Raw genomic sequence first — 25,046 nt, 5'->3', positions numbered from 1 at the left:
GCTAAGAGTCGGGTCGGTGATTACATTAGTCTATGTGTGGGAAACACTGCGTAAGTTCAATACTACCATATTAAAATTCTTAACATTGGGCATTTCCCTGACATTTGGAGCAAAGGCATTATCACACCAATCTTTAAAAATGGAAATAGATTTGACCCAAACAATAACAGAGGCATAGGGTTGGGCGATATATATCGTCTACGATAATATCGTCATTGTTGTGTTAACGATGTGCAAATTTACTTTATCGAGTATTTAAATTACTTAGAAAAAAACACTTCAAAACACGCATTGGAACGCTACACATTCACTAATGTCAACAAAGATGGCGGTGCGCAATTGTGCAGCGGCTACTAGCTCTCCTGTCGGTGTATATTTAATCAAATACAGCCACACTGAACTAATCAATATAGGACTACGATACAACACAGCCGTTACGAGAGCCTTCCAGGCGGCTCATAACATCCCGGAGGACATAGCCAGACCGGGCGCTCCGTGGATTGTTGTTGGCAGCTAGCAGGCCGAGCTAGTTACCGGCAGGATCGAGACAAGAACTCCGGCAAGACCAGAGGAGGAGGACTGTGCATTTTTGTGCATAATGAATGGAGTAACAACAGCAGGATCATTGCCCAGCACTGCTCACCTGACCTGGAAGCCCTGTCGGTAATATACAGGCCATTTTATTTACCACGAAAACAGCACACTGCCGTCTACATAGCCCCTAGGGGTGGGGGAAAAAAATCGATACAGCATAGTATCGCAATATTTTCCGTGGCAATACTGTATCGATACACAGACACCAAGTATCGATCTTTTATTATATCTACATAGCCCGCGATGCTAACATTAGCACAAGTTTGGCTCACTGCTAACCATAGTGAACAAACTGCAGCGCGATCATCTGGAGGGGATAGGCTACATATTGTAGCAGGGGACTTTAACGAGGCGTCCTTAAAGTCTGTTTTCCACAGCTTTTTCCTGCATGTAGATTGTGCTACTAGGGGGAAGAACACACTAGACCATGTAACATACTCTAACATCAAGAAAGCATACAGAACTACTCCTGATCCCAGCATAAATCCCGGTCAGAAGGACTATACAGCCAAGTAGAAGGACAATTCAAAACCTGGCCTGACACTGCCCTATCCCAGCTCCAGGACTGCTTCCAATAAGGACATCGTTGTGTGCAATATGTTACAGAACAGAGCCCTTTGTTTATTGTTATGATTTCATCTTGCTTGTATGCTGCACAACTTACATTACAGCAGAGGTGTGCAACTGAATGTTTACTCAGAGTTCAATGTTCCTACACTAGTTCAATTAGTATTTTGTATGTCTTTGAATTGTTTTTACTTGAATACTTACATTTTAAAGAAAATAAATAAGAACTGTTTTCATTCAACATTGGGCCCATTATTATCATCAGTGATTAAGTAACTCGGACTTAAAAAAAACCCACATTTTTAAAGGATATCGTCCAATTATCGTTATCGTCAAAATCGCCAAAAATAGAGATTATTATTTGTCCATATCGCCCACCCCTACAGAGGCATTTGTGTCAACAGCAACCTGGGGAAGTTGTACTGCAGCATCCTAAACAGCAAGACTTCCTCAGTGAACACAATGTCCTGAGTCAGATTAGATTTACACCAAAACACAGAACTACAGATCATATCTATACCCTCCACACCCTCATTAATAAACATGTCAACAGAAACAGAACAAAAACATTTTCTCGTTTGGTAGATGTCAAAATTTTGACTATCTCTTTACATAAATATCTTTTTCTACTACTATGGGTTAATAGTTAACATAGAAACGATCAGACATACATTTAAATGCCCTCTGTAAATAGACAGTATTACATGGATGTTGCCACTTGCTGGTAGGGGCAGTAAATTACAACTTGACCTACTTTCACTTAACTACAGTGCAATAAAGTCAATGTCTGGCAGTTCTCAGAGACAATGGAAGAAGGGCCTTTCATGCTATAAAAAAAAAAAGTCTTCAAACATAGACATACCTGTTAGAATCTGGCTCAAAATATTCCAATCCATAATCAAACCTATTTTACTGTATGGCAGTGAAGTTAGAGATCAAGACTTTGAAAAAGGTGACAATGACCCAATCCAAACCCTACACAGTGAGATTTGCAACACACCCACACTGGTGCCGAGCTGAACTAGGCCAAGTTCCCATTTTAATTAGGATACAAAATAGAGCAATTCAATTCTACAAACACCTAAAATCAAGTGACCCCGACTCCTACCATTACAAAGCCCTCCGTTGCCGAGAGAAGATAGAGAAGAGTCCCTTCAGCCTGCTGATCCTGAGGCCACCCCACCTCTAACAGGACAGCCCTCACACAATCTGGCCCAACCAAATCATAGCTAAAGAGAAGGAAAAGTACAGACATCTACCACAAAAACTCAAACAAACTTCAATGCTGTTTGGCTCCAAACAGACAGTACACAGTGGTAAAATATCTGAGCGCTGTGACTGATCAGAAGCTGAGAAAGGCATTAACCATGTACAGACTCTGTAATCACAGCCTGGCCATAGAGACTGGCCCACACAGGCACAGCCTGGCTGCCTAGAGAAGACAGGCTGTGTCACCTCTGTCCACAGAGACAGGTGGAGACAGAGCACCACTTCCTGCTACCATGTAGCTAGGCCTGTCGCGATAGTCAATAAATCAATCAATCGCACGATAAAAAAAATAAGCTCAATAATTTTTCCGGCCGCGATAATTTCCATTTGCATGCTTGTTTGTTTTCTTTGTCTCTCTCTCTCTCTCTACCAAAGAGACTGGATGACCACTCTCAGTTCCTTAGCGTAGGAGGAGTGAACCCTCTTCTCAGTCGCATGGGCTTTGTTTGGGAAGGCGGTAGGGCCGTAATCTCCCAGTAGACTAGTCGATTTATTGGTCCATATGTTCTGGCTCGACCAAAATTCAGATTGGTCTGTCTTCAGAACGCCTAGGGCTGGGCGATATGGCCTAAAAATAAAATCTCCGATTTTATTTTTTTTAATTCGATTTACGATTTTTTTTCCGATTTTCCCCCCTACTTATTAAGAAAAGCAATAAGTACAAACGGCAGACAACGTAAAGCAAATGTTGCTTTTATTTAATCAAAAGCAAGACAAATGTAACCCCCATTTCTGGGATGAATAATAAATAAATGAACACCCTCTTGGACTCAAAGTCCCAGCTGTGTTTTAAGTCACAACTCTGTCTAGACTAAAAGGAGACAAACATTCACCTTGAGAGTAGCACCATTTTCTAAAGCATTAACAATACATTCAAATCTGAGGAAAACTAGACAGTGACATTTTTCATTGTATCACAATGCAATAACATACAGGGATACATGGCATGAACATGCACTGCATCTTACTCTTAGCAGAATTAAATTTTTCAAACCAAAAACAGAAAAAATACTCAACTAAATAACAACATAAAGAGGCAACACCTCTGTCTTGGGTAAAATACTAATGTAAAAAATTTAGCAGAGTACATAATGTGCAAAATAAATAATACATCAACTCCAACTGAAATTGATAAAGTGCAAACTTTGCTTTAAAAAAATAAACCATGCCATTTGTGTCCCTGAATGTATGAACAGGAAAGAAAAATCACATTTTGGTTGAGGTGCAGAACATGAGATTTGTGCTTAAGTTGCTGTCAATAACATTTAAACATTTTTGGCAAGGAAAATCAGCCTGTCCACTGCCTCTGGCTTGAGGCAAGCTCTGCTGCATGTGACAACTCCTCCCCCCACACTGAAAAGCCTCTCAGATGGGGCACTTGTTGCAGGGATACTGAGGTATTTCTTGGCCAGGTGACTGAGCCTTGAGAAGTTGGATTTGTTGCTCTTCCACCACTGCAGTGGATCAGTGTCAGGGTCTGCCTCTGGCAAGAGCAGATAGGTTGCCAGTTCAGTCTCTATTTTAGCTTCTTCCGACTGGTCAGAGGTTGGCACAACAACACTCTTCTTGAAGAAGGTTGCTAAGGTCTTTTTCCTCTTGGGGTCTGGCTGAGGCCTTGCCTCTTTCTGGTCCACCTGCACTACTGGACCAGGCTGTGGTGTGCTTTTGTCAGCGGGGAAAGACAGAAGTTCACTGACAGCTCTTCTTGTGACATGCTCCACCTTGTCTGGGTCGATGTAGGATGTCCGGAACCTTGGATCCATCAGAGAGGCCATGTCCAAGAGCTCATCACTGTATTTGTCAACAAGGTATCCCAGTATGTTCCTTCTTATTGTTTTGGTAAGCTCCGTGTCGTTGTCCTCAGGCTGCAAAAGACTGGTTTTGAACAGATGGATAACAGGCTTGATGTATGAGACACTGACATACATTTCCCCTGATAGCGCATCCGTAAAGTCTTGGAGTGCTTTAACCGCCTTGTTTACTGACTCCAAAACCTCGATGTCTTGCCAAGAGGGCACAAGATGGCGGCTTTTAACATCAGACCCCAGGACACGGGCTATAGCCTTCTCCTGTTCCAGGAATCGCTCGATCATCTTTTGGCGGGAGCCCCATCTGGTTGGGGATTCTGTTGTTAGCTGATGAGGGGGAAGGCCAAGCTCTGACTGAGCTACACCTCTTCTTACAGCTGTAGGAAAAAGCAGCGACTATCTTCTTGCAAACTCCAATGGCACGATCTATGTGGGGATCCTTAACACCATTCTCTGTATGATAAAGAATAAAACACAAAGACATATATCACTATTGGGGACTTTAATAAATATCAGTCTACATTAGGGCTGTCACGATATGATATCGTGATTATCGCATCCAAAATAAAAGTTTGTATTTACATAATAAGTGTGTGTACTGTGTATAATTATTTAAATACACATACGTGCATGTATATATTTAAGAAAACTGTTATTTAGATATACAATATTTATATTTATATATAATATAAATTATATATAAATCTATAAACAGTATACACATGCAAATATTTCTTAAATATATACAAGCATGTGTGTGTATTTATATATATAAAATAATTATACACAGTACACACACATATGTTATGTAAACACAAACTTCTATTTTGGATGCGATAATCGCGATATCATTTCGTGACAGCCCTGGTCTACATCCATCTACTATATTTCAAAACTTTGTCATTCCAAAACTCAGACACTGCAGATACACAAATAGAATGTGCAGTTTGTGAAGAAATTTGAATCCATTTTACAAAATAATCCATTCGACTGTCTTTATGAATCAAATACAGATCAAATGGACATGCCATATTGAAACATTCTTGCCGGGTTTTTTTTTTTTTTTGGATAGGCCTAATTAAAAAAAAAAAAATGTTTTAATAAATCACGTACAGCACTTAAACTTTTTAAACGGTGGATGAACCACAGTCAAGTAGTCAGACACTCGTCTTTTCGTAGTTGAGTCAGCTTGACTAAATGTTGGGTTGGCTGACTGAAGAAAAAAAAAAGAAAACTCCTCTAGCACTGCATGGCAGCACCTGTGTCCGATGGGACTCACAGCAATCTAACCAGCACTCATCCATGCTGGACCTTCCTATTTGATTTCTTGCTTGTGTTGTTCTCCTAGATGTAAGTTGCTTTGGAAAAAAGCGTCTGCTAATTGACAGTAGTAGTAGTAGTATTACGAAAAGACGAGCGTCATCTAGCTTGACTGCGGTTTGGATGAGGATAATATGTGCTCTGTCAAAATTGAATATTTTATTTTACTTATTGTTAGACTTACCAATAGCGTTGTGTAGTTTGTGTCCAAAGCACTGGAGGTTTGGCCATCCGTTGACTCTCAGGGCTTTAATCATGTTGGTGCCGCTGTCAGTTGTCATGCAGCATAGACGATTCTCAGACAGGTTACAGCAGTCGAGAGCGTCTCTCAGTCCCTTGGCAACAAGTTCACCGGTGTGGTCCTCGGGAAAGTATGACGTTTGGAGGGAAATACTCCGCAAATCCCACGCATTGTTAATGAAATGCACCGTTAAACTCATATAAGGTTGCATAGTCCGACTGGACCACATGTCGGTTGTTGCCGAATAAAAGGACAGCTCCTCCAGTTCTCTGCTGACTTTCTTTCGTGTGTTGTTGTACAGCTGGGGCAAGGCGACTTCACTGAAGTACTTGTGGCTGGGTAGCTCATATCTGGGGTCTAAGGTTTAAATCAAATTAATAAACCCCATCTTCTCCACGGTATACAGTATATGGGTACCATGTCTTTGGCTATGTGCAAAGCGACCGCTTCGGTGATTGTTCTCCACCGTGCCCCTTTCCTGTCATATGCGGTGCCTTGTGCAAAGGATTCAGCTACAGTTAGCTGTTTTTTAGCTAAGGTTTGTTGGTCACTGCGGTTTTGTTCGTCTCAGAGAGATTGGCATTTTTCATATTTGGCTGGATGTCTCTGTTTCAGGTGTTGGAATAGGTTTGTGGTGCTGCTGCCTTTGACTGCGATGGGCTTTAGGCAAATGTTGCAGCGTGGGGTCTCTTGCTCCACGTCTGTCGCAGCAAACCCATACCAGTTCCAAACAACAGATGATTTTATTCCTTTCTTGGGAACAAACTTCCCACTCTCACCGGTAGCCATGTTGTCGCTTGCTGTTGCTGTTTCGTGTGTGCTATGATGTTGTTGTTGTCGCTTGCCATACTGCTATGTGAAACTAACGCTACGGAAGCTCCGGGGAGCCAAAAATGCGCCATTACACAAAAACTCGATTTACTTATTTTTTTAAATCGCCCGCAACAAAAAACTCGAATTAATTCATTCAATCGATTTTTCGCCCAGGCCTAAGAATGCCCCCCTTGTTTTCACTTTTTTTGGATTAGCCCAACCCACTGGAGACAGATTGAAGACAGTACTAGAAGGCCTTGGTCTGGTGGTTTGCTGAATATTTATTTAATTGTGAGCGTTTAATTTACAGTCAGTCCTCCTCTACCATGTCAAAGACATCAGCAGCATTTTACAAAAATAGATAACGGAAAAAAAGTTGAATGCAAAGTTTGCAAGCAACAGTTTGCATATCAAAGCTCGACTACAAACATGGCATATCACCTAAAAACGGTAAGCTAACTTGTCTGCGTTAGGTTGCCCCGTCTGTTTTGTGTAGGCTATATGAACATATCAGATTTGGCATATTTCAATGTTTTAGTCTAATAATCGTTTTATAACTGCAGGCGCACTCGCCCTCAACGACGGTAGCATCCCCCAGACACACCCAGACCACGCTGGATGTTAAGCCTCCTCAGGATATGAGGCCCATTGCTGTTGTGGAGGCCCAAGGTTTTAAGAACTTGTTAAAACTTTTGGAACCTGGATATACAGTGCCAGCACGCCACACAATCATGCATGCACTAACCGCAAAATATGAGGGACTCAAAGAGAAAGTTTCAGAGTTAATACAACACAGCGAGGCACTGAGCTTGACCACAGATATGTGGACATCTCTTAGAATGGAGTCGTATATGACAGTGACTGCCCATTTCATTGATGGAGATTGGAAAGCAGTCTTGTGCTTGAGACAAAACAAATAGAGGCACACACAGGAAGAAACACACTTTGCAGCTCTGTATTAACGCTGCACTCAAACAAGAGCCAATTGGTCGTGCCGTGGCTGCATCACGTCATCTGGTGGGATATTTCAAAAAGGGGCACAAAGCAAAAACTGGGCTAAAACAGAAGCAGGAGCAGCAAAATGTCTCTCAGCATGAACTAATTCAGGATGTGTCTACACGTTGGAACTCAACATTTTCAATGTTGGAGCGACTGCTGGAGCAACGCTGGCCCATTACCGCAGTGCTGTCTGACCAAAACTTTACGAAGAAGAGTGACAGCAGTACACTGGACCTTACCACAGCACACTGGAAACATTGAGGAGAGGACATAAAAAATGTGCTGAAACCGATGACAACCCTGACCTAGCTGCTGTCTGAAGAGGACAAATCGGAACACATCCCTGTCTGCAACAGTACCCATGCTGGCAAACTTGAAGAAACGTCACCTGGCCATCACGGCTGATGACAGCCCCATTACCAAAAAAATGAAAAGCAAGCTGGTCAAAGAAATTGACAGTAGGTGGGAGTTTAAAAACCCCCATGAAAAAATGAGGTAGAGATGGAGTGACCCTGCCCGGAGGAAGCCCGGGGCCCCCGTCTGGAGCCAGGCCCAGATGGAGGGCTCGTCAGCGAGCGTCTGGTGGCCGAGTTTGCCATGGAGCTCGGCCGGGCACAGCCCGAAAAGGCTACGTGGCATCCATCTCTCCAACCCATGGGCCCACCACCTGTGGGAGGAACCGCTGGGGTCGGGTGCGCTGCCACATGGGTGGCAGTGAAGGTCAGGGGCCTCGACGGACCAGACCCGGGCAGCAGACGCTGGCTCTGGGGACGTGGAACGTCACCTCTCTGTGGGGGAAGGAGCCGGAACTTGTGCGGGAGGTGGAGCGCTACCGGTTAGATCTGGTGGGGCTTACCTCTACGCACAGTCTCAGTTCTGGAACCATACTCCTGGATAGGGGTTGGACTCTTTTCTTCTCCGGAGTTGCCCAGGGTGTGAGGCGCCGGGCGGGTGTGGGGATACTCACAAGCCCCCGGCTGAGCGCCGCTACATTGGAGTTTACCCCGGTGGACGAGAGGGTCGCCTCCCTACGCCTGCGGGTTGTGGGGGGGAGGAAAACTCTGACTGTTGTTTGTGCATATGCACCAAACAAGAGTTTGGAGTATTCGGCCTTCTTGGAGACCTTGAATGGAGTCCTGCATGGGGCTCCAGTGGGGGACTCCATAGTCCTGCTGGGGGACTTCAACGCGCACGTGGGCAATGATGGAGACACATGGAGAGGCGTGATTGGGAGGAACGGCCTCCCTGATCTAAACCAGAGTGGTTGTTTGTTGTTGGACTTCTGTGCTAGTCATGGATTGTCTATAACGAACACCATGTTCGAACATAGGGATGCTCATAAGTGTACTTGGTACCAGAGCACCCGAGGCCAAAGGTCAATGATCGATTTTATAATCGTTTCATCTGATCTGAGGCCGTATGTTTTGGACTCTCGGGTGAAGAGAGGGGCAGAGCTGTCAACCGATCACCATCTGGTGGTGAGTTGGGTCAGGGGGTGGGGGAAGACTCTGGACAGACCTGGTAAGCCCAAACGGGTAGTGCGGGTAAATTGGGAACGTCTGGAGGAGGCCCCTGTCCGACAGACTTTCAACTCACACCTCCGGCAGAGCTTTTCGTGCATCCCTGTGGAGGCTGGGGGCACTGAACCCGAGTGGACAATGTTCAAAGTTTCCATTGCTGACGCTGCGGCGAGGAGCTGTGGTCTTAGGGTCTTAGGTGCCTCAAGGGGCGGTAACCCACGAACACCGTGGTGGACACCGGTGGTCAGGGAAGCCGTCCGACTGAAGAAGGAGTCTTTCCGGGATATGTTATCCCAGAGGACTCCGGAGGCAGTTGCAAGGTACCGAAGGGCCCGAAGGGCTGCAGCCTTTGCCGTGAAAGAGGCAAAGCAGCGGGTGTGGGAGAAGTTTGGAGAAGACATGGAGAAGGACTTTTGGTCGGCACCAAGGTGCTTCTGGAAAACCGTTCGCCACCTCAGGAGGGGGAAGCGGGGAACCATCCAAGCTGTGTACAGTAAAGATGGGATGCTGTTGACCTCGACTGAGGAGGTAATAGAGCGGTGGAAGGAGCACTTTGAGGAACTCCTGAATCCGACCAATACGCCCTCTATATTAGAGGCAGACCTGGAGGATGATGGGGGAGTGTCGTCAATTTCCCAGGCGGAAGTCACTGATGTAGTCAAACAACTCCACAGTGGCAAAGCCCCTGGGATTGATGAGATCCGTCCAGAAATGCTCAAGGCTCTGGGTGTGGAGGGGCTGTCTTGGTTGACACGCCTCTTCAACATTGCGTGGAAGTCTGGGACGGTGCCTAAGGAGTGGCAGACCGGGGTGGTGGTTCCCCTTTTCAAAAAGGGGGACCAGAGGGTGTGTGCCAATTACAGGGGTATCACACTTCTCAGCCTCCCAGGTAAAGTCTACTCGAAGGTGCTGGAAAGGAGGGTTCGGCCGATAGTCGAACCTCAGATTGAAGAGGAACAATGTGGATTCCGTCCTGGTCGTGGAACAATGGACCAGATCTTTACTCTCGCAAGGATCCTGGAGGGAGCCTGGGTGTATGCCCAACCGGTCTACGTGTGTTTCGGGGATTTGGAGAAGGCGTATGACCCGGTCCCCCGGGAGATACTGTGGGAGGTGCTGCGGGAGTATGGGGTGAGGGGGTCTCTTCTCAGGGCCATCCAATCTCTGTACGACCAAAGCGAGAGCTGTGTCCGGGTTCTCGGCAGTAAGTCGGACTCGTTTCAGGTGAGGGTTGGCCTCCGCCAGGGCTGCGCTTTGTCACCAATCCTGTTTGTAATATTTATGGACAGGAAATCGAGGCGTAGTCGGGGTGGAGAAGGGTTGCAGTTCGGTGGGCTGGGGATCTCATCGCTGCTTTTTGCGGATGATGTGGTCCTGATGGCATCATCGGCCTGTGACCTTCAGCACTCACTGGATCGGTTCGCAGCCGAGTGTGAAGCAGCTGGGATGAGGATCAGCACCTCTAAATCTGAGTCCATGGTTCTCAGCAGGAAACCGATGGAGTGCCTTCTCCAGGTAGGGAAAGAGTCCTTACCCCAAGTGAAGGAGTTCAAATACCTTGTTGTCTTGTTCGCGAGTGGGGGGGACAATGGAGCGGGAGATTGGTCGGAGAATCGGCGCAGCGGGTGCGGTATTACATTCAATTTATCGCACCGTTGTGACGAAAAGAGAGCTGAGCCAGAAGGCAAAGCTCTCGATCTACCAGTCAGTTTTCGTTCCTACCCTCACCTATGGTCATGAAGGCTGGGTCATGACCGAAAGAACGAGATCCAGGGTACAAGCGGCCGAAATGGGTTTCCTCAGGAGGGTGGCTGGCGTCTCCCTTAGAGATAGGGTAAGAAGCTCAGTCATCCGTGAGGAGCTCGGAGTAGAGCCGCTGCTCCTTCGTGTCGAAAGGAGCCAGTTGAGGTGGTTTGGGCATCCAGTAAGGATGCCCCCTGGGCGCCTCCCTAGGGAGGTGTTCCAGGCACATCCAGCTGGGAGGAGGCCTCGGGGAAGACCCAGGACTAGGTGGAGGGATTATATCTCCAACCTGGCCTGGGAATGCCTCGGGATCCCCAAGTCGGAGCTGGTTAATGTGGCTCGGGAAAGGGAAGTGTGGGGTCCCCTGCTGGAGCTGCTCCCCCCGCGACCCGACACCGGATAAGCGGACGAAGATGGATGGAGATGGATGGATGGATGATGATGATGACTAACAGTGTATACATTACAGCTGCAGTAGTAGACCCTCGTTTTAAGCAGCTGGATGATGCCAAACGAGATGAGGCCTATACAGCTGGCAGACCGACTGAGTGCACTCAGGCACAGGAGAACCTGGAGGTGAGGAGCAACATGTGTCAAAAAAACAGAAAACCAACAAAGAAAAGGAGATTGCTATGCTGTTGTGCAGAGATGAGGAAGATCTGGTTTCTACAGAATCAGGTGGGAGAAGCACAGAAGAAATGAAAAACTATCTTCAGGACAGAACCAAAATTGACTCTGGACCATTGGGGTGGTGGAAAAAAAAACCAAGACAGATACCCGAACCTGGCCCGAGTTGCAAAGTGACTGCTCTTTATCCCTGCAACATCCACGCCTTCTGAACGCATTTTCTCCAAGGCAGGATTTATTGTCAATAAAGCAAGAAGCTGTCTCAGGGCTCCAGACAAACTTTTTACACTAGGAGCACAGTGGCCCCCAACTGAAAATTTTAGGGGAGCAACCAGAAAATTTAGGGGCACACACCGTAAATCAACATGCTAACCAAATATTCACATTTCTACAAATTTCCACTGTATTACTAATAAATACTTTGATAATAGATGCAAATTCAGTGTCACTTTTGAAGATGCAACATAGGTTAATCGACAGCACCATCGCTGTCATGAACAAAAAATAAATAAATAAATAAATATATATATACAGTGAGGAAAATAAGTATTTGAACACCCTGCTATTTTGCAAGTTCTCCCACTTAGAAATCATGGAGGGGTCTGAAATTGTCATCGTAGGTGCATGTCCACTGTGAGAGACATTATCTAAAAAAAAGAAAATCCAGAAATCACAATATATGATTTTTTAACTATTTATTTGTATGATACAGTTGCAAATAAGTATTTGAACACCTGTCTATCAGCTAGAATTCTGACCCTCAAAGACCTGTTAGTCTGCCTTTAAAATGTCCACCTCCACTCCATTTATTATCCTAAATTAGATGCACCTGTTTGAGGTCGTTAGCTGCATAAAGACACCTGTCCACCCCATACAATCAGTAAGAATCCAACTACTAACATGGCCAAGACCAAAGAGCTGTCCAAAGACACTAGAGACAAAATTGTACACCTCCACAAGGCTGGAAAGGGCTACGGGGAAATTGCCAAGTAGCTTGGTGAAAAAAGGTCCACTGTTGGAGCAATCATTAGAAAATGGAAGAAGCTAAACATGACTGTCAATCTCCCTCGGACTGGGGCTCCATGCAAGATCTCACCTCGTGGGGTCTCAATGATCCTAAGAAAGGTGAGAAATCAGCCCAGAACTACACGGGAGGAGCTGGTCAATGACCTGAAAAGAGCTGGGACCACCATTTCCAAGGTTACTGTTGGTAATACACTAAGACGTCATGGTTTGAAATCATGCATGGCACGGAAGGTTCCCCTGCTTAAACCAGCACATATCAAGGCCCGTCTTAAGTTTGCCAATGACCATTTGGATGATCCAGAGGAGTCATGGGAGAAAGTCATGTGGTCAGATGAGACCAAAATAGAACTTTTTGGTCATAATTCCACTAACCATGTTTGGAGGAAGAAGAATGATGAGTACCATCCCAAGAACACCATCCCTACTGTGAAGCATGGGGGTGGTAGCATCATGCTTTGGGGGTGTTTTTCTGCACATGGGACAGGGCGACTGCACTGTATTAAGGAGAGGATGACCGGGGCCATGTATTGCGAGATTTTGGGGAACAACCTCCTTCCCTTAGTTAGAGCATTGAAGATGGGTCGAGGCTGGGTCTTCCAACATGACAATGACCCGAAGCACACAGCCAGGATAACCAAGGAGTGGCTCTGTAAGAAGCATATCAAGGTTCTGGCGTGGCCTAGCCAGTCTCCAGACCTAAACCCAATAGAGAATCTTTGGAGGGAGCTCAAACTCCGTGTTTCTCAGCGACAGCCCAGAAACCTGACTGATCTAGAGAAGATCTGTGTGGAGGAGTGGGCCAAAATCCCTCCTGCAGTGTCTGCAAACCTGGTGAAAAACTACAGGAAACGTTTGACCTCTGTAATTGCAAACAAAGGCTACTGTACCAAATATTAACATTGATTTTCTCAGGTGTTGAAATACTTATTTGCAGCTGTATCATACAAATAAATAGTTAAAAAATCATACATTGTGAGTTCTGGATTTTTTTTTTTTTTAGATTATGTCTCTCACAGTGGACATGCACCTACGATGACAATTTCAGACCCCTCCATGATTTCTAAGTGGGAGAACTTGCAAAATAGCAGGGTGTTATATATATATATATATATATATATATATATATATATATATATATATATATATATACACACACACACAATGAATTCAACTTAAAATTAAACATGCGTTGTTTAGGCTACTACTGAAGCAATATCGGTACCGATACCTGAAATTCAGTTCCGTTACCCAACGGTACCTTTTTTTTGGTACTTTCCCTCTATAATTACAAAAAATTATTTCAGTTGTAAAAAATATTGTCAAACCTATTTATCCTATGTACTTAGAACATTATGTTATTTTATTAGAATATGTTACACTCTAAATAAATTAAACAAAAATAAAACCCCTCTCTCTCCTCCCAAACCCATCCCTACAACCTATTAAATTGAATAATTATTCATTTCTTACTCACTGTAACTTTTATTCTTGTATTTGTATAATCTTTTCGTTTTTTCTTCGTTTTATTTTCATAACCGTTTTTAATTGCTCTTTAATATTTCATGTAAAGCACTTTGAATTGCCTTGTTGCTGAAAGGTGCTGTAGAAATAAAGTTGCCTTGCCTTACAACCTCAGTCTGTCAGTCAGTCACCAGGGCACAGAAACCACTGTTGTGCCTGCTTAGGAAGTGTTATGTCAACAGCTTAGGCTCTCCATTATTATATCACAGCAAACGCTGTCTGCGTGAAGTTTTGAAAAACTGTAACCACACTTGAAACCACTTTATCGGCATTTCCGTGACTCACTGTGACTTCAACAAAACTGCAGAGCCGACGTAGTTTGCACCGTCCGCAGCTATGCGTGTGTGCGAGTGTGTGTGTTTGTGTCAGAGCTCCGCTCTCTGTCAATTTTCAGAGAGGACAGATAAGGTTGAACTTACGCGCTCTCAGGTACCGAAAATTTTGACGTTTAACGTGTAAAAAGGGGGCAAATTTACTGGTCGCACATGTGTGACTGGATGTAAAATTCAGTCGCACACTCTCAAATTTTGGTCGCAAAATGCGACCATTTGGTCGCAGTCTGGAGCCCTATGTCTCCTTCCAAAGAATGTGGATATGCTGGTGTTTCTCGCACACAAGGCAAAAAGGTGTGGATAGTTTGTGGACAGTGGACACTGATTGTACTCTCTGTGAGTGAGTAGCCATTTGTTTATTTCATTGTTTTTACATTATTTCGTTTTGGACATTAATAACCTTTTATAATTTTGCACATTTATTTGAAATACTTGTGGATTTGGGCATTTGATTTATTTATTTTTGTATTTGTTCTGAGTGAGCCTACCTTGTTGTTGTTATGCACTTTATTTTGTTTCGGTTTAAAATTTGGCTAAATAACATGTTGTACTTTTATGGTTCCCTTTTATTATTGTGCACATTTATTTCTAGTATTATTTATTGGATTTGGGCACTTCATTATTTTAATTTTTTTTTTGAGCCTATGCTTTATTTTTAAGTTATGCACTTTATTTCGTTTCTGCTCTCGTCTTGATCTGGTTTGTTTAATAAATATTCTTTTTTTATTAAAGTGGACATGCCTTTTGCGTTTAAGAGTAAAAGCTTTAAGTTAATAGTCTATTCGTGTCTCAGCCGCGAAGCTGAGCTCCTATGTTCAGCAACTCCCAGCCATAAGACGTGTCCTGGTTGAAGACAGAAAACATAGCTACCTCAACCCAACCTGGCAGGATGTTTCCGTGTTGGAGTCCATCAACGCAGCAATGAAACCACTGGCTGACTTCACAGACATCCTCTCAGGGGAAAAATACGTCACGGTGTCCTCAGTTAAGCCTGTGCTGGAACTGATTAAAGATTACCTCTCTCCAGGCCCTGATGTCACTGCACCGACAGCCAGTATTAAACAAAACATGTGCAGGGTACTGACTGAAAAATACAGCTCACCTGCAATCCAAATTCTCCTGAGAAAGGCCACCATTTTGGATCCAAGGTATCGTGGCAGCATGGAGGAGGCATGTGCATTGGATGATGTCAAACATCAGCTTGTGCAAGAGCTACTGGACTTAGGACCAGAAGGAAGTGGAGAAGGTACCAGTGGTGAGAGCTGCAGCAAAGCCGCTGGAGGAAACGAGGATGAACCTACTGCTGCCGCACCCACCAAGAAGAAGAGGCTGAGTGACCTTCTTCAAAACAGAAAAGCTCGTCATCTCAGTCAGGCCCAGGCTGCATTTCCAAAAAGAGTACAGGCTGATGCAGAGCTGACCAAGTTCCTCCAAGAAGATGCACTTGATGCATCTTGTGATCCCTTGATGTGGTGGCATTACAATCAAAGAAGATATCCTTTGATGGCCAAGTTGGCCCAAAAATACATGTGTATTTGTGCAACAAGCACCAGCTTAGGGGTGGGCGATATACATCATCTACGATAATATCGTCATTGTTGTGTTAACGATGTGCAAATTGACATTATCGAGTATTTAAATTACTTAGAAAAAAACACTCAAAACACGCATTGGAACGCTACACATTCACTACTGTCAACAAAGTTGGCGGCGCGCAATTGTACAAGGTACAGCCATACTGAACTAATCAATATAGGACTACGATACAACACAGCCGTTACGAGAGCCTTCCAGGCGGCTTATAACATCCCGGAGGACATGGCCAGACCAGGCGCTCCGTGGATTGTTGTCGGCAGCTAGCAGGCTGAGCTAGCTACCGGCAGGATCGAGACAAGAACTCCGGCAAGACCAGAGGAGGACTGTGCATTTTTGTGCATAATGAATGGAGTACCAACAGCACGATCGTTGCCCTGCACTGCTCACCTGACCTGGAAGCCCTGTCGGTAATATACAGGCCATTTTATTTACCACAAAAACAGCACATTGCCGTCTACATAGCCCCCGATGCTAACGTTAGCACAAGTTTGGCTCACTGCTAACCATAGCGAACAAACTGCAGCGCGATCATCTGGAGGGGATACATATTGTAGCAGGGGACTTTAACAAGGCGTCCTTAAAGTCTGTTTTCCCCAGCTTTTTCCACATGTAGATTGTGCTACTAGGGGGAAGAACACACTAGACCATGTAGCATACTCTAACATCAAGAAAGCATACAGAACTACGCCTCTCCCTCACCTGGGCCAGTCAGATCACATCCAACTACTCCTGATCCCAGCATAAATCCCGGTCAGAAGGACTATACAGCCAAGTACGACTATCAAAACCTGGCCTGACACTGCCCTATCCCAGCTCCAGGACTGCTTCCAATAAGGACATCGTTGTGTGCAATATGTTACAGAACAGAGCCCTTTGTTTATTGTTATGATTTCATCTTGCTTGTGTGCTGCATAATTTACATCACAGCAGAGGTGAACAACTGAATGTTTACTCAGAGTTCAATGTTCCTACACTAGTTCAATTAGTATTTTGTATGTCTTTGAATTGTTTTTACTTGAATACTTACATTTTAAAGAGAATAAATAAGAACTGTTTTCATTCAACATTGTGCCCATTATTATCATCAGTGATTAAGTAACTTGGACTTTCAAAAACACATTTTTAAAGGCTATCATCTAATTATCGTTATCATCGAAATCGCCAAAAATAGAGATATTTTTTGTCCATATCGCCCACCCCTTAACCAGCTCAAAGAGAATGTTTAGCACAGCTGGCAATATTGCTACTCCTGAGAGATCCTGCCTTAAGCCACACAAAGTCAACATGTTGGTATTTCTTGCTCGGAATCTGCCATAAAATCTCTCTCTCTCTCGTCCTTGGTGGACATAGACGTTTGCTTTATTTAAACAAAGCTTTATGCTGGAGAAATTATTTTTAAAAAGCTTTTTGCATATTTTGTTAATTTATTGTGGATATTTAAAATGTCTTCCAGTTCCAGTGTTAAATATTCTTTAGAAATAAAAGTTTATTAATCTTTGAAAAAGGTGTACCTGCATTATTATGCCATTATCATTATATTAGATGAAAATGGTCTCAGAACGACAATATTATCGTTTATCGCAATAATTTCTGGGACAATTTATCGTCCAGCAACATTTTTTATCGTGACAGGCCTACATGTAGCACATATACAGACATCAGAACAGAGTTCCTTACAAAAGTTAAATGTAAACTCACAGATTTTGCCCTCTGAATTATGCTTCCCCATGGATGTATTAAGCACTCCCCTCATAAAGTCCCCAGAAGATACGACCTGTCAGCGTGTTTAGGCAGTTTATCAGTGTTTTTTGCCCCCAACTGCTCCTTCCAGGCAGCGCTGCTCATCGAGCGTTTAGGCAGCAGCGTGTAGGGCTGTGACAGTATAGTTTTTTTCTTACCTCTGTGAAGAAGCCACGTATCACAGCGATATGGCGGTTAACCGCAATCCCCTTACGAGAGTAGCATAAGTTAGAACAAGAATGGCAAGGCCTTAAGCGAGTGACATGAGTGCCCGTGTGGTCGCGCAAGGAGAGCGAGCGGTAAGAGATTAGCGTGTGAGTGCAGCTGTGAGGAAAAGCGAGAGGAAAAAGAGATAGCAAAGATGATGTAAAGTGAGATAAAAGTGAACAATAAAACAACAAGCTTGAGCTTCTCAAGACACTGTGGTTTTATCCGTTGGCAATACAAATATGAAAGGCGTTGCTCTCGAAAAAAACATCGGCTTAAACCTTAAAACATATGTTGCAGCACAGTGTTTCCATTTCAGCTCAATGTTAGAGTCTTTACTGTGTTTTGATGTAATTTACAGTCACATTGCTTTCTCTCCTCTCTGTTGATATCTTCCACAGACAGTTCAGAAAGCTCAAAATAAAGTTCATAAAGTTAAAAATAAAAAAAATGAAAAAAAGAAGTTTGCAGACAATGCTGAGGGCAGACGCCTGAGAGCAGAGAGGGCGACTCAGCAGTAGGGATGCAACAATTACAGATTTTGTTGGTACGATTATAGTCTGAAAAATAATCAAGGTTTCACGATTACTATGCATTCATTAATTTCACTGCTAATGTATGAAATTACATTAACACTCTAAATGTTAATGTGTTTTGTTGCTGCCTTTTGAAACAGAAATAACACAGTAACAGTTTTTAATGTTTTGAAAATGATTATATGATCAACCAGCAACCTTTTTATACAAATTCATCTGAAAAGATTAGAGACTAGAGGTGAATCAGTAACACCACAAACAAAGGCCAAGTTTGCAAGTGTTGTCCTTTTTAAGAAGAAGTTGGCCCTTTGGGCTAGAAACGGCCCTGCTAGCTGGTGTGTCTAAAAGTTGGAGGAGCTGCTAGACAAGATGCAGCTGTCACAGGGAGATGTTGCCATGGAATAAATGCCAGGGTTTCCCGCAGAAAATGTGTTAGTTAAGGTGGTAGGTTTGCCATCTGACCGGGGGGGTAGGGGGGTTCTCTGCCTGCCGTATGCCAACGCTCCGGTAAAGTCCACTCACCCCGTCTCTGCTCAGGCATGCCGCAGCTGCCACACATTTGTTGACAAACTCAGACGGTGAAATGGCGATTGTTCTCACGGAAACACACGCGCGATATCAACTAGCTAGTTATCCTCCAGACAGCGACAGACCACGTCTCTTTTTCTTTCTCTCATTTTTTTTTTGATGACCTAGTTAAGGCGGTAGGGTTCCCCAGCTTAGGCGGGCCGTCCGAGCTGCAAAGTGCTGCGGGAAACCCTGAATGCGATGGAGAGATCTCTTTGCAGCCTTATGTAAGTCAGTAATGTTAAAGGGCCGTCCACACCAAGAACAATAACTATAAATATATAGTTTTAAAAATCAGTATAATTCCAGTTGATGGCGGAGTCCACACCACAACCGCGAACAATATCGTTGGGATCACTTTCAGAGCGATTTGATGAACGATAGAGACACCGACTGCCAAGAGACATTTGTTTCACACAGGTTGTTAGTGGCGTGACATGACTTTTCCAATCGCTACAGGGCTACAATCCTTCAGCTCTGTGTATTTTAAACATCAGTACTTTAAAACTATTTGTCATGTCACAGAAACCCCTGATGAATCAGATTCACTGTGAGTGACTCTTGTGTTTTAGATGTTATTATCATACTGTCTGTCTGAAATTTAACTGTGCGGTTTTGTCGGGATTAAGCTATAAACAGAAGGAAACTCCACTAGCTGCTAGGCTAAAGTGCGATGATAAAACACTGCAGCGTTAACGTTAATGCGTCCACCTCAGCTGAGAACGGAGAAATGTCTTTGCCTTCCCTACCGTGTATTATATTAAACGTTACCTGTAGAAATAATTCATAATAATCGGACACACAAAAGAAATCCCCCATATAGCGTATATAATGGACTATCCATCCTCTTGTGCAAAAATGAAGTGACGAGCAACTTAAAGGGGTGGTTCAGAATTTTGGACATAAGACCTTATTTCCAAGTTAGCCAGTGTGTTATTTATCAGTGGAGAACTGTTTAGGCTAACACTTTTCATCCAGTCCTTCCAGTTGCAGAGTTCGCTGGTGCTAGGCTAGTGCAAGTCAACAGTATCTGCTAGCCTGCCATTAAAAACAGTCTTATCCACTCCACAGTACACCAAAGGCAAATAAATTATAATGCCAGACTATCAATGTAAATGTCTGTTGATAGAATAATGTTAGAAATAATGATCACATTACATTTTGAGGGACTACTTTCCCAGCAGCGGCGGAATTTTACTTTGCTCCGGTTAGTAGTACTGCTCCGAAAAGTAAACAGAGAAGCGCACTACAGTCGGGACACCTAGTGGCCTAGTACATTGGTATTAAAGCATTGGATTGGAAACTAAGGATTAGGCAACATGGTGATTCAGTGTGCATTTACAAATTGTAAAAATAAACCATCTGTTTGGTTTTGGCACCACAAAGTTTCCACAAATTTCCATTGCGAGATCCAGAAAGGAACCAACTGTGGCTTCTTGCTGCTGGCTTGGACATCGAGACACCGGCCGAGACTCTACTCAAGATGCGAATTTATAGTGATCATTTTAGACCAGATGCTTTGAAAAAACTCGCAATCTAAAATGACCACAAGTCACTGATAACGAATGCGGTTCTATCCATCTTTCCAGATGCACCAACAGCTACTGATGAACAGGTAATAACTTTTGGTAGGCTACTCCAGCTAATAAAGCTAGCCCCTTTCATAACGTTAGCCTAGCTGCTACTGATAGATTGAGACTGACAACGTTAGTGGAGATAACGTTACAGTTCAATGCATTGCGGAGAGTGACAATAGTGTAGCTAACGGTATAGCTACACCCTTGGTAGATACCTGGCTGGGCTAACCGCTAACTTTAGGTAACAGCTGACAGAAAAGTAATGTAAATTCGGACATTTTACATGCAAATTGCTAGGCCGTGTGCTTTCATGTACCGTAAACGTTATGTGTATTACAGCCTGGCAGGAGGTAAATAAACTTGCATGATTGTCATGTGAACCAGCTTTCTCGGTTGCCTAGGTAATATCACTCCGCCGCTGCTGTAGCCTGTGCTACCAACTACAGGGAACAAAGTATAACTACTGCAATGCGTTGCAAGGGTAGTTTTATTTTTAACATTATTCTATCAACAGACATTTACATCGATAGTCTGGTGTTATAATTCATTTTACAGTACACTGTTTTTAATAGCAGGCTAGCAGATACTGTTGACTTGCACTAGCCTAGCACCAGTGAACTCTGCAACTGGAAGGCCTGGATGAAAAGTGTTAAAAACTGTCTCCACTGATAAATAACACACTGGCTAACTTGGAAATAAGGTCTTATGTTCAAAATTCTGAACCACCCCTTTAAGTTTTTTTTCTCGCCATAATCTCTTGAGCATAGGATAGAAGACAGTCGATGAGGAGAACTAAAGAATGACTATTGTGTTCATTATATTTCATATCACACGACATCTGTTCTCCTGTAACTTTTGCCAGCAAAAAAGTAAAAAAAGAAAAGAAATGCGGTGATGATAAAATCACTGCGGTAGAGTCACGTCACCTCCGGTGTTGCGGTAATGCCATCATCGTCCCAGCCCTAGTGTCGTGTATGTGAGTATCAGAAGTGTAGAGGGGTTCAGAGCATGAAGAAGCTGTACAAAGAATTAGAGGTTGACCGATTAATCGGTTTTGCCGATTAATCGGCACCGATAGTCGATTGGTGGAACTATCGTTATCGGCAAAAATCGATACCAATGGATTGCTGGAGCGGCTGAGAGGCGCGCGCTGTCATTCATTACACAGTACACGAGAGCTGAGAAGGGTCTGCTGGCATCATGCATTACAGAGGCGAAATAAAAACTATCACTGATGCCTGTGTTGTTTATTTTCGACACGTGTTACTGCGCGCTGCACGGAGAGCACATGCTGTGCGGAGAAGGCTGACATTAGATGCACGTTTAAAGCATCGACAGCAAAAAGGTATGTATACAGTACATATTAATTTGTTGAATAGATGCTGCATTAGTAGAGAAAGAACAGCACAACAGTATGTTTGTTTGCTTTCGAGGCTGAGATGACGCTAAACATTAGTAGTAGGCTAACTTACCTCAAGCGGTTAAAACACTGACAAAAATAAACGCAAGTCCGACCCAAATGTCAGAATCAGAACCCTAAAGGATCGTCCACGATCCCAAACAGCACCTCTGATTCATATTTAGATAATTTAATAACAGTTAAACGTAGAGACTTACTGGTTGCTGCAGCTAAAAGCTAACGAGTTAGCCGTCACGGGGGTGTCTTTGGTGTCTTTCTAGCCTTTACAGGTGATTTTCTATCTAGCCTGGAACTTGTGCCTTTTTTCGAGGTTGTTGAGCATTAAATCCAAACTGTTACAGCCAAGATTTATCCACTTGATCTCCATAATTCATCACATTTTAGGTCATTTCTGCCGCTAACTCCGTGCTACCCATAGACAGTAGGAGCTACCGACAAGGGAATCTCCCATGATGCCTTTGTTTATGTTTTCAACCAATGGGAAGGCAGGTCCGTCACACATTACGCCTTATATGGGCATCCAAGCGAGAACAAAGAGTATAGTGGGAGAGATAGATCACCCCAGGTCAGAGATCGTCTGTTACCGTTCTAAACCATTCTACAGAGAAGAATGGCGTCACTGTTTTGAGATTGTTTGTCTTTTATATGAATTATAATGCTCATTATGTTTATTTTTGCACTGGACGACTCCAAATATGTAGGAGAACTGTTTTAGACAACACACATGCTTGTGTAGCATTGCTGTGGGTGTAATATCAATAAATATGACATTATTATTTTGATTATTGGCAAAAGCGTCTGGACTTTTTTTTTTAAAACAATGTATTTATAAATACTATCGTCGATTAATCGGTTATCGTCAAATACGACCCAACCTAGCTATCGGTATCGGTAAAATCCACTATCGGTCGACCTCTACAAAGTATATTTTGTAACTTAATCATTAGTTATTATATTACACCCATCTTAAAGGTCATTGTTTATAAGGGCATACAAAACATATTTATTTAATAAGAATTTATTTAATTTTCTAAAATATTAAGTTGTTTTAAAAGGCTACTGCACATTTTTGTTTATGTGTTTCTCCTTATGCTCGTTTAACTTCTATATTCAAGTTAAAAATATACACAATTCAAAAATGTAGTAGCTTTTTTCTGCATTTTCCTTGATGATCAAGTAAACTCGTGATACCATTCTATCGCAATCGTAATCGCAGTATTGTAAATCACGATATTACTTTTTCTCTAAATTGTACAGCCAGAGTCTCAGCTCTGGAGAAGCAGCGAGGTATGTTCTGTATTAGCCCTTGTGTTGTCTTCCCTTCAACCTTGAAAAGAACTGACATTTTTGACGCCTTTTTTTCACAATTTGTTTTTGCTTTTTCCAACGTTTTAAATTTTTTAATTTTTCTTCTACACATTTTCAGCGCTTATACGTCCCATATTTTCTGATATAAAACAAAAATTTAAAATGGGTCAATGTGACCCGAGGTCAATTAGGGTTCAGGTTTAGGTATGTAAGTAAGTAAGTAAGTAAACTTTATTTATATAGCACCTATCACAGACAGAGTCACAAAGTGCTTTACATGCAGCAAGTTTAACAATTTAAAAAACATCATACAAACATAAAAACAATGATAGTTCAGTCAAGTGAAAGCTTGTCTGAATAGGAGTGTCTTCAGCTGTTTTGTAAAAGAAACAATAGAATCGGCCACACGCAGCGACAGGGCATTCCTTAATTTGGGAGCAACTGCCTGAAAGGAGCGGTCTCCCCGAGTTTTATGGCGGGTTATTGGGACCATCAGGAGATTTTGACCTGAGGAACGAAGCGTGCGGAAAGAAGAGTAAGGGGTCAACAAGTCTGCGATATATTTAGGCGTCTGTCCATGTAGTGCTCTAAAAGTTAAAACAAAAATTTTATAATCAATTCTGTATTTTACTGGAAGCCAGTGGAGAGTAAACAAAATTGGGGTAATGTGTGCCCTTCTGTTTGTTCCTGTTAAAAGCCTGGCTGCTGCATTTTGCACCAATTGAAGACGGCTCAGAGAAAATTTATTAAAACAAGTAAAAAGAGAATTACAGTAATCTAACCGTGAAGAAATAAAAGCATGAATGATCATCTCCATGGTAACTTTGGGCAGTATTGTTCTCAATTAAGACATATTTCTCAAATGATAAAAACAGTTTCTGACCAACTGTCTAGAATGACCATCCAAAGACATCGATTGGTCGAACAAAACACCAAGGTTTCTTAGGCTCAACTGGAAGGAGGAGTCCAAAGAACAGAGGTGTAGTTTAATTTGGGGTAGTTTTTGTTCTGGAGCAATGATCAAAGTTTCAGTCTTTTTTGTATTCAGTTGTAAATAACTGTTGTATAACCAAGTCTTAATGCATGACAGACATTCCAATAAATCAGTTAATTTACCAAACTCTGATTCTTTGAATGAGCAGTACAACTGAATGTTTCTGACAAAATGTTGTTAACAGACACACATATGGGGGAACAGATTTGGAAATGAACACAGCGTTAGATACAACACCGGCCTAAATGTACCCTACTACCACTTCAGCACCGCTACTGGTCCTAGGAAGAAAACACTGACTAAAATCACCCCATCATACAACCCTTGCTGCTTACCCCTTGGGTTGTCTTCCCGTAGACCATGAACTTGTTGTCCTTCCAGGTCAAAATTGCAAATTAACCTTTTTTTGGCTCTTTTTCCAACGTTTTTTGACGCTTTTTGAAACGTTTTTGTCACTTTATTCAACGTTTTTTTTTTAATACATGGTCAATAAACATAATTTAAATGACATAATACCTTTTTTTTTTTTTGTTTAAAAAAACAGAAATTGTTGATTATTTTGGACTGATAGTTAAGATCAGAGGATGTTGAGTGGATCACAGTTTATTTCAAATGCTATAAAACTGAAGAAAAAAAAGTAATCATTAATTTTACCTGCCAAGAATGTTACATGGCTTCCATACAACGTACATCCACGCATTCATGTTATTCTGGGGCAATT

At 42.9% G+C, this 25,046-nt stretch overlaps 2 protein-coding genes across 2 annotated transcripts in view; one reads left to right on the top strand and one right to left on the bottom strand.

The window, feature by feature from the left end:
• LOC116045743 (zinc finger protein 239-like) overlaps positions 1–25,046 on the bottom strand; it is a 44,079-nt gene that overhangs the window by 18,388 nt on the left and 645 nt on the right. The window lies entirely within an intron of this gene.
• LOC116045744 (zinc finger BED domain-containing protein 1-like) lies at positions 15,087–17,358 on the top strand. Its single transcript, XM_031293596.2, has 2 exons — positions 15,087–15,940; positions 17,192–17,358. The coding sequence occupies exons 1-2, from the start codon at positions 15,302–15,304 to the stop codon at positions 17,291–17,293; spliced, it is 741 nt and encodes a 246-aa protein (XP_031149456.1). The 5' UTR covers positions 15,087–15,301; the 3' UTR covers positions 17,294–17,358.

The sequence above is a fragment of the Sander lucioperca genome, chromosome 4, assembly GCF_008315115.2.
Source record: "Sander lucioperca isolate FBNREF2018 chromosome 4, SLUC_FBN_1.2, whole genome shotgun sequence".
In the NCBI taxonomy this organism is placed as follows: Eukaryota; Metazoa; Chordata; class Actinopteri; order Perciformes; family Percidae; genus Sander; species Sander lucioperca.
Note: the sequence above shows the minus strand (reverse complement) of the source record. Positions and strands in the feature narration are given on the sequence as shown.